This window comes from Myotis lucifugus, unplaced genomic scaffold (assembly GCF_000147115.1).
Source record: "Myotis lucifugus unplaced genomic scaffold, Myoluc2.0 scaffold_3, whole genome shotgun sequence".
NCBI lineage: Eukaryota > Metazoa > Chordata > Mammalia > Chiroptera > Vespertilionidae > Myotis > Myotis lucifugus.
The window spans coordinates 15,472,446-15,482,198 of record NW_005871051.1 but is presented as its reverse complement, the minus strand read 5'-3'; the positions used below and the strand labels follow the sequence as shown (position 1 = coordinate 15,482,198).

Genomic DNA, 9,753 nt, shown 5'->3' with positions numbered 1-9,753 from the left:
TTTGGAACTTTAAATATATCGGGTTGGAAAAAGAACACCAACTATGAATTTTTAAATTATTTAATTAAGAAAAATTTTAGACATTTGACTCCCACTTGGTCATTTAACCACATCTATAAAGAGAAGAATTATTTTGATATTATTACTCATAAAGTTTTAGAGTTGCTATTTAAAAAGTTGCCTATGAAAATTTTATAATGCAGTAATATGTTATGAAGGAATTTGACCTGTTTTCTTAATATGCATTAAGTAAAATAAATATAGCATGCTATCATATGAGGAAATATGTTTTTATATGTAAATATGTTTATAATTAGATAACTGGCTTAAAAGTATCCAGAAATAACTAGCTGTTAAATAATATTTATCTAGCATCACAAAAATCTAATGATTGGTGACAGTGTTTTCTGTGATATTCCAAATCTAGAGGTTTATGCTGGCACGGGTGGAGCATTTAGCTTTTATTTTACTTTTTTTTTTTTACCTTTATTTAATTGTTCTTTTGCTCTTTACTGTGGATTTTAATAATATTGGCCTTATATTTTCTTTTTCTTGTCACCCGTTTATTTCAAAAATTGCTGTATGTGTAAGTTGTTGCTTTTCCATTTTTTGTCATTGGTCTAAAAAGTTTCCTCTCGTGAGTTTCTTTTTTATTAAGTTTATTGATATCATAGCCTAGTTTACTAAAAGGACTAATAGAAAAGCATTTAAAAAATGAATTCTTTTGTTTTTACAATGTGAGTATTATTTTTCTAATAGAATCAGAAGGGAAATTCTTCAAAAAATGTATTCATATGCTTTTGTCTTGAGTTACGTAAGTGCCTATTTTGGACATCATGACATATATATTTTTTAATTTTAATTGATTTTCGAGTGGAAGGGAGAGGGAGAGAGATAAAAACATCAATGATGTGAGAGAATCATTGATTGACTGCCTCCTGTACGCCCCAGCCCCAGACATGCGCCTTGACTGGGAATGGAACTGTTGCCTCCTGGTTCACAGGTTGATGCTCAACCACTGAGTGACACTGGCTGGGCTCTACTGACATATTCATTAGGACTTTTGCTTTTGACAGAGTGATGTTTGATTCTATTTTAATTGTTTTTAGGACATTTGGTGTTAACTAAGAGTGATACTTAATTCTGAGTTTCAATGCTACTAGTATTTCAGTTACAAATCTAGATGTTTATAATGGCATGTGTAGAGCATTTAGCTTTCATTTTACTTTTTACAGTAGCTCCAGAACAATTCTTTAAAATATAGATTCATTTATAGCTCTAGCTTTTGAAGAGACTGGGCAAATTCTGGGGCCTTCCATAGAGGGGTATTTTCCCCCTTTGGACATTTAGCAGATATTCATATTGAAGCATTATTCTGTCTTAATTGTATTCTGTAAACATGGGTGTGTAGCAGTGCATACAGGAACCCCCTTTTTCCTACCCCCTTCCATTTGTATGATTCTTTTTTTCTTCTAAAATGATGAAAATGACTAAGCTTAATATAGATCCATGGGTATCACTACTGGTTCATACAGCTAAAATAAAAATAAACACCTATAGATACATCTACTTTTATGAAGTAGGAGGTAAGAGTGGCTACTAGAGATTTAGAATGAAGGAATACCTTTCTGTATAGTACAAGCTTCTTTTTTGGAAAAAAAAAATTGTAGCCTGGAATTTATAAGCTGCTTTAGTATGCACATATTCCCAGCGTTGCTAAGGTGGCCAGAGCTTCATTAGTGACTGTGAGTTAATAACTGAGTTAAGCAATACTTTGGGAATTGGGCTGCTTACCTATAAATAAAAACTGTAATACGATCAGGGACAAAGGAAAACTTACCTGAAATGGTAGGCATGATCAGGAATACACTGAGCTAAAAGATTCTCTTTGTTTTAATAAGAAGAGAAATCCATTCCTGCATTTCTGCAAAATGATAGCTTCAGTCAAAATCTTAAAATATGGAAACATGTAAAACATAAAAGAAAAGATATAAAACATATCTTTTGTCCAGCTGGTGAGACTCAGTGGTTGATCGTCAACCTGTGAGCCAGGAGGTCATAGTTCGATTCTCTTCTGGGGCACATGCCCAGGTTGTGGGCTCAACCCCTAGTGCGGGGCATGCAGGAGGCAGCTGATCAGTGATTCTTTCTCATTATTGATGTTTCTGTCTCTCTCTCCCTCTCCCTTCCTCTCTGAAATCAATATATTTTTTAAAAATAAAACATACCTTTTTTTTTCTTTTTACTTTTTATTCCCCCCCCCCCCCCCAATCAAAAAGCATATCTTTTATAGGGAGAGTGGCCTGACACATTTTAAAGTATATATATCATTTTTGGCATATACAGAAATCTATATTTGCATAAATAACATAGCTTATCCATGTTAAGTCATTTCAGTTTGGAAATTATTAGTGAGAAAGCTAACAGTTTGTCTTGCATATGCTTTTTTCTTCAAAAGAGAATAAGTTTATCTTTGTGCTAAACTATTTTAGTGGCATATGATGGAATAATATGGAGAACAATGGCCTATTTTAAAATTTTGATGTATGTTACAGTATATCATACTTTCAGTGCGTTTATGACTAGGAATGTTGGGAAAGTTCTGATATTTTGTTTAACATGGAAAACATGGAAAGTAGACTTAAGAATTCCTGTTGGAAATTAACTTTTTAAAAAATATATATTTTATTGATTTTTTACAGAGAGGAAGGGAGAGGGATAGAGAGTTAGAAACATCCATGAGAGAGAATCATCGATCAGCTGCCTCCTGCACACCCCCTACTGAGGATGTGCCCGCAACCAAGGTACATGCCCTTGACCGGAATCGAACCTGGGACCCTTCAGTCCGCAGGCTGACGCTCTGTCCATTGAGCCAAACCGGTTAGGGCTGGAAGTTAACTTTTATTGAGTAAACAAAACCTTAAAACATCTGTTATTTAGGCTTATTCATTAGGTAATGCTTTGGCTGGGATATGCTTCCATTTCCTCATTGGTGTTAAATGTATCACTATTGAAATTGCTGAAAGTTTATTTTAAAGTTTTTCATTCTTGTTTTTCTACTTGTTTAGTTATTCAGTACAGTTAATCTCAAAACTGGTTCACTAGAAAGTTGATATAAATGTGTAATTATCGTAAATGTCTACTGTGCAGTACATCTTCCTTCTGAAACTCCTAGGATACAAATTAGAGTGGCAACTTTGAGTAGGTAGATTAAATAAACCCATTGAAGACAAAGCCAAATGCATTGTTCCCCCCACACCTTCTTCCCCAAGGTAGTCAGCAGTTTATATGCCATTTCATATACTTTTTGGCTAATCTCTTACAAATAAGGATCCTTCTATTATTCATTTAATAACTGGTTTTGTAAGAGAGGCACAATATAGTAAATCTGAGTAGAGAATGCCTGGCATTTCCTAAGATGCTTTAAAAGAAAAATAATAAAGATTAAAGAAGAAACATTTTTAAATTAATCTAGGAATTCGAGGCTATATGAGTTCTCATCTTAGTTGTGTCACAGGGAAAGCTGCTTCCGTCTCTTAGGACTTAAGTCTCCTTATCTATGAAAGGAAGAGACTGATTAGATGCAGCGTCAGGCCAAAGCAGATACAATTTATGTGGTTGTGTCCAGCATACCCATTTAATTTTTGTGTCTTTGAGTATGATGTGTATTTTCCCATTCACTGCTGTCTCCACAACTTCCTGCTAATTAACACCAGGCTCCTCACAGCTGTTTGGAATCTGATTGGCCCTTGTAGACATTATAGTTAACAACCCTTGGACTAGATGTCACTCCCAGCTTTTAAGAAATTCTTGATGTTTCTTATGCTATGACAGCAGTTCTAACAGAGCACTTTGTCAGCATTCGAACATGTTGTTTCTTAGTTTTCAGGAGGCGGGGTGGAGCACACTATATTTTTCTTTAGTTGGAGCTTCATTAGGTAGCCTAGAGAGTTGGCACATTGTTCCTTAGAAGAAGAGAATATCAGAGGGATGTATTCATTCAGCTCAGCAGTTAAATGTGGATTTTTCTGCCTTTACAGAATTTACTGAATAACTGCCATAAAGCTGAAAGGTTTATGACTTGAAGCATATTTACACTCTAAGGCACTAGCATCTTCCTGTGGAGGTTCCATGCTTCCCTGATGGTGTCTGCCATCTCATTTTCTTGATGCCGGCTTATCTCATTCTAGTATCTATTAAGGCTACATTCTGTTGAGTGACTAATGTCAGCACATTACCAGCATTGATAGATACTATTTTAATATGCTTTTTTGACAGTAAATAAAACCATAATGAATAAGCAACAAGTATAGTCATGGCCCATTTATTTATTTCTGTAATTAGACATTAGCCATCCACTTGTTACAGTAGATACATAGGAGTATTCAGGGTTAAGTCCTTGGCTTTATAGGTTGGTATATTCATTTATCTAAAGATTCTGTTATGAATGCTCTGCAAATATCATTAAGAAAGGAGATTTAGAAATGGGGCTCTGTGCTTGATAAAAAGTTGAAGTAATAGTTTACATGTAAAATAATGAGTGTGATGTAAGTCAGTGATATAGCTAGATTGCTAATGTTTTGGGGGTTTGGTGTTAAATATGAAAATAGTCTATGATGTAATGCGAACACACCGGCAATGTTTATGGGATAATACTTTGACCTATTCAGACATTTTGAGACTCATTTTCAATACACAGTAAAGTTACTATTTTAATACTAGCTTCATTAGAAAATGTTTTTTACTCATTGAGTGATTATTAAAAATTATATTTGTAAAATATAAGTTTTACTACATGCAAAAACAACAATTTCTATGGAACCATGATATTTATGATAAATTAGAAGAATAAGATTTTGACATTCAGTGTAGCAAACATGGCTAAATAGGATTCTTTTATTAAAAACATTGAGGGAAAGTGACACCAAAGCACAGGCAAAACTAACAAATTAAGAATCACAAGATAGGGGATTATAGATTGGCCAAGGTTTAGTGTTGCATTTGAATATGCATGAATAGCCCCAAGTCTAGAAAATACTTAGCCTCTTGACAAAGCTCTGCTTTTGGAGAGATGGAGTAGGAGTATTGAGTTGTTCAGTCTTCTGACTTTTATGTATTGAGCAGCATCTTGGAACATCTCAGTTGACATGCTCTAAGGCAGTGTCGCTCACCAAGTCATCTCTAGAGGGTGACTTTAGTGTGTACCTGTCGGATCCCAAACACGTTGCAGGCTCTGCTTGTTGTTGATTTAACAAGCACTGTGGAGCCCTGTAGTGTGGCCAGCTGAGCCAGGTGCTGTGGACCAGAGCACTTTTGCTCATAGTCCAACAGGAGATGTGACATGATTGTGAGAATGAGTATGCGGGTGATAGCATTCAAGTTCAGATTGCTGTGGGCTGAACTAAACTTTTTATTCACCTTCACTTTGATAACTTAGAGTTTTATTTGTGTGTGAAGTAATGTATTGATTTTGGTTTTTCAGAAAGGAAACAAATTTGTTAGTGTCAGTATGACTTCATTGCTCAGTCCTCTGAAGGAAAGATTTGTATTTTCTTTATATGGAAAGCCCATTTTATTACTTGTTTTAGCATAAGTAAAGTTTCTATTTTTATTTTTAAATAATACTTAACCATGAAGAAGAATCGCTTAGGTAAATTGCTTACTTTGAATGAGAAAGAAGCCATCCCCACTTGATAATTTATTTCTCATTCTTGTTTTTTGTCAGGGGTGAAGGCATGTCTACAAAGCAAACAATGCGAACAGGAAGAGAAATATGAGATTCCTCAAGGACCACAGAGAAGCAGGCTCAACCGAGAACAGCTGGTATTTTCCTTTCGCCACTACTTTCATTGTTCTTATATCTGAATATTATTATCACTTATCACATCAGGAAAAACTTCTCCTGCCCTTTCAGCAAGTCCAGGTGACTGATTAAAATTTTAGTTGTACTTATTTCAAGCACTTGATTCTAAGAGATGATCACGAAGAGCAGTAAAACCCAGAAGGTAATAATTTCACACTGTTAATGGGTTTTTGGCATCTTGAACGTTGCCATAAACCTTTCAGAATCTGAGGTGAAGTCGCAGATACAGGAAGGAACTTGAAAGAAGACTTACAGCTGCTGCTCGGATTTGGTTACCATATGTCTTTATTGCCATATATTGCAGTTTTAATGGATAATGTTCCATTATCCTGTTGATGTATACATTAGAAATGATGAAGAAGAAAAATTTTCATATAAGGGATTCTGAAGCTTTTTTTTCCCCATAAAGCACACAGAAGTGTGTTTCATAGCTAATTGGATCCTTGGCCATGGCTTCATAACGTATTGTGCTCCATGCAATACATCTCTAAACCCTGCAGCCGCACTCCTGAGCAGCTGCCCTAGAGCCTTAGGCTGTTAATATATAGGGCCTCAATATAGATGGGCAGAATTATAAAAGTTCGTGGAAAAGATGGTATCCTTATAATTTAACTTGAGCCCGTGTCCCTGAAGCATATTTCAGGTACCCAGGAATCCTTGGGCTTTTAGGTCCCACCAAATAGGAATTAATTTTCTGATAAAAGAAATTTGATGAATAGTTTTTGTTTACTTTTTTTTGTGGTTGTTTTATACAAAACACATCTAAAATCTGATGAGAGTCAAAAGTACCTGAGATGGTGACTGAGTCTTAGGGGAAAAAAGTATAACTAGGAAACCTATAAATGCACAAGTCTTTTTATTATGACCCAGAGAGTTCACTTGAAATACACCACATCCCAGCACTTAAGTAACTGCTTAACTGCTCCTGACTGTTTTTAATTCCCTCATTTATATGCAGTGTTTTAAAATATTTTGATCTGCTTTTAACAAGCTTTTTTCTTTTAAATATATATATTTTTAATTGATTTCAGAGAGGAAGAGAGAGAGAAACATTAATGATGAGAGAGAATCATTGATCAGCTGCATCCTGCATGCTCCCTACTGGGGATTGAGCCCGCAACCCTGGCATGTGCCTTTGACCAGAATTGAACCCAGGACCCTTCAGTCCACAGGCCAATTATCTATCCACTGAGCCAAATCAGCTAGGGCACAAACTTTTTTCTTTTGTTATTTCAGTTGCCAAAGCTGTTTGATGGATGCTACTTCTATTTTGGGGGAATCTTCAAACACCATCCCAAGGACAACCTTATTAAGCTCGTCACTGCAGCTGGGGGCCAGATCCTCAGGAGAAAGCCCAAGCCCGACAGTGATGTGACTCAGACCATCAACACGGTCGCCTACCACGCCAAACCCGATTCCGACCAGCGCTTCTGCACGCAGTACATCATCTATGAGGATGTGTCCTGTCACCGCCCAGAGAGGGTTCGTCAGGGCAAAGTCTGGATGGCTCCTTCCAGCTGGTTTATAGATTGTGTGATCTCCTTTGAGTTGCTCCCTCTTGACAGCTGAGTACTACGCCACAGGCACACGTCAGATTGAATGTAGACAGTGTGAGGACCTAGCCATTTCACTGTCTTGATCATTCTCATTTTTATAAATAGGTAGACTGATTCATATTTTTTCCCTTGAATTAAAAAACAATCTTATGCCAGATTAGGAATTTAGTCTGTGCTTACCATTTAGATGCTGAGATTGCATTGAAGGATTTTCTTTTTAAAACTGATATATGTTTTGATTCATCATGTCTCTGTACTCAAATGTCAGCTATCAAAGATTAATGAGAGGGTATCAGAACTATTGCTTGATATAACAAGTGGTGTCAGTTATATCTCAGTCTTTTAATGTTTTTTTGATGAAATAATCTATACCTGCCATCAGCAGAAATTGTCATTCTAGTAAACAGAACATTGTCAGATAATTTATTGTTATGAAAATAGAGTACCTGGTTTACATGTGTTCCGATAGGTGTTAACTTTTTCTCCTCTCTTCGGTTGTATTCATTTTACATTGTTTCTTATAACTTAGTTTCTTATAATTTTCTTGGATGTCTGTAGCTACTTTTTTATCTTGCCTCTTTATTAGGAAATCATGATTTGAACCTTAACGTTAACTGTTCTTTGGTGATAAAAGTCAGCATTGGCTCATGGCACATATTTTTATTGTATGCACTGGCTTATCGTTGCTGCTATATTTATCTCTATGAATACATACTTCAAGCATTTTCTCCAACATATTTTAGTATCAATAGTTCTTAGAATGTCTCACCAGACTAGCAAATTGTCAATCAAATGGTAGACCTTGCTATCTATTGCTAAAATAATTTTTTAAAGGTCTTAATTTCTTCCTTCATAAGGTTTTTTGTTATTGTTCCTTTTCTTCTTTCTTCCCTCCTTTCTTCCTTCTCTCCTTCCTTCCTTCCTTCTTCTTTTTCTACTACTACTACTTTTTAAATTTTTAAGTTGCTGTGGAGGCAGAAGTTGGGGATTACTTTATTTAGAACAGATTTTATCCAGATGACACAAAAGGCCATAACAGTAAGTCCAGAGGTAGGAATGGGAAGAACTTACTCATAATAGCACAATAGTCAAGGCTGCGGAGAAGTGGACAGGAGGCCACCTGAGAATGGGAAGACCTAGGAGGTTACTCCAATCTGAATGTTCTCGTTTGTGGATCTGCAAGGTACATTAGGTCATTTAAAAACATGTTTTAAGAAGTCTTCCTAGAAATTAAATGTTCTTAAAACTCTAAGGACATGGAAGGAAGATACTGTGACACCTGTCAGCTTGGTCACTCCTGGGCCAAAGAGACAGTTGGATGACCACTGGACTAGAATACTGAGAGCCTGAAGTTAATGGACATTTTAAGATTCATTTATTTTAAAGTTGAAGATTCTGCTGATTATTCAAAATAAATTTTACTTTAGTTTCTTCTTAGACATAATACTTTTTGATATCAAGAAATATATTATGTGAATGCAGTACTGTACTGCTAACCCTGACCTTCAAGGGTGAATTAGCTCTGAAACTCCAACCAGTAATGTGTTTGTCCTGCATTTCCTTCTAATGGAGAATGATGAATACCACAGCACCAAACAAAGCTGAGGGTTAGATAATGTCTGGATGGAAGAATTTAAGATGCTTTGGGATTTGGGTTGTCATTTTTTATTTATAACTGACTTTTCATCATTTTCTATTAGCTCATTGGTCGCATTCCTGGACAGGTGTGTGTCTGTTCCTCTGATCTGAATCCCTGTTTGTAAAAACCCCTTTGGGGATGTTGCTCACTTTCCTTTATTCCTTTTCTTGGTCTGTCCTCCTCACTCTTTGTCGTATTTTGTCCCCCACTATTCAGCAGTTTTATTATTGCTTTCTTTAAATACTTATTTTGATGGCAGTGGATTGATGTCAAACTTTTGAAACTTGTACTTTCTGCATAGATATACTTGTAATTATTTTCATTTCCAATCATAGATTCAAGCATCCTTTTATGTACCTTAAATCATTAAAGTTATTTATGTTTGTGTATCTTCTTAGAGGTGGTTTATTCTGTTCCTGGAGAATGAGACTCAGTAAGCCTTGTGAGGAAATCTTTCAGCTAATAAACACTTATCTTTTGAAACACTAATGCTTTTTAATTGACACCTGGAAGTTTCTATAAGAATGGCTCTGTGAGGAAGTGGGGAAGGCACTACACGATTCACCTTTGACTTTTCTCCCGGCGCATGAGTGAAGTTTCCCCCTCAGTAGCTATCCTGGCCATTCAGCTATGATTTTGTTTGGAGGCACTTACTTTGGATACCAAGACTGCTTAGAAACCCACCTTAGAAAGGA

General features: G+C 35.9%; 1 protein-coding gene across 3 annotated transcripts in view; it reads left to right on the top strand.

The window, feature by feature from the left end:
* The window catches only part of BARD1 (BRCA1 associated RING domain 1), a 52,926-nt gene extending 43,383 nt beyond the window's left edge, over positions 1–9,543 (top strand). For all 3 annotated transcript variants that reach the window (XM_023760986.1, XM_023760998.1, XM_023760992.1), the window contains 2 exons: positions 5,726–5,823; positions 7,100–9,543. In XM_023760986.1, coding sequence (XP_023616754.1) covers positions 5,726–5,823; positions 7,100–7,432 — 431 coding nt within the window. In that variant the 3' untranslated portion in view covers positions 7,433–9,543. The remainder of the gene's footprint in view (positions 1–5,725; positions 5,824–7,099) is intronic.
* The last annotated feature ends 210 nt before the right edge of the window (positions 9,544–9,753 follow it).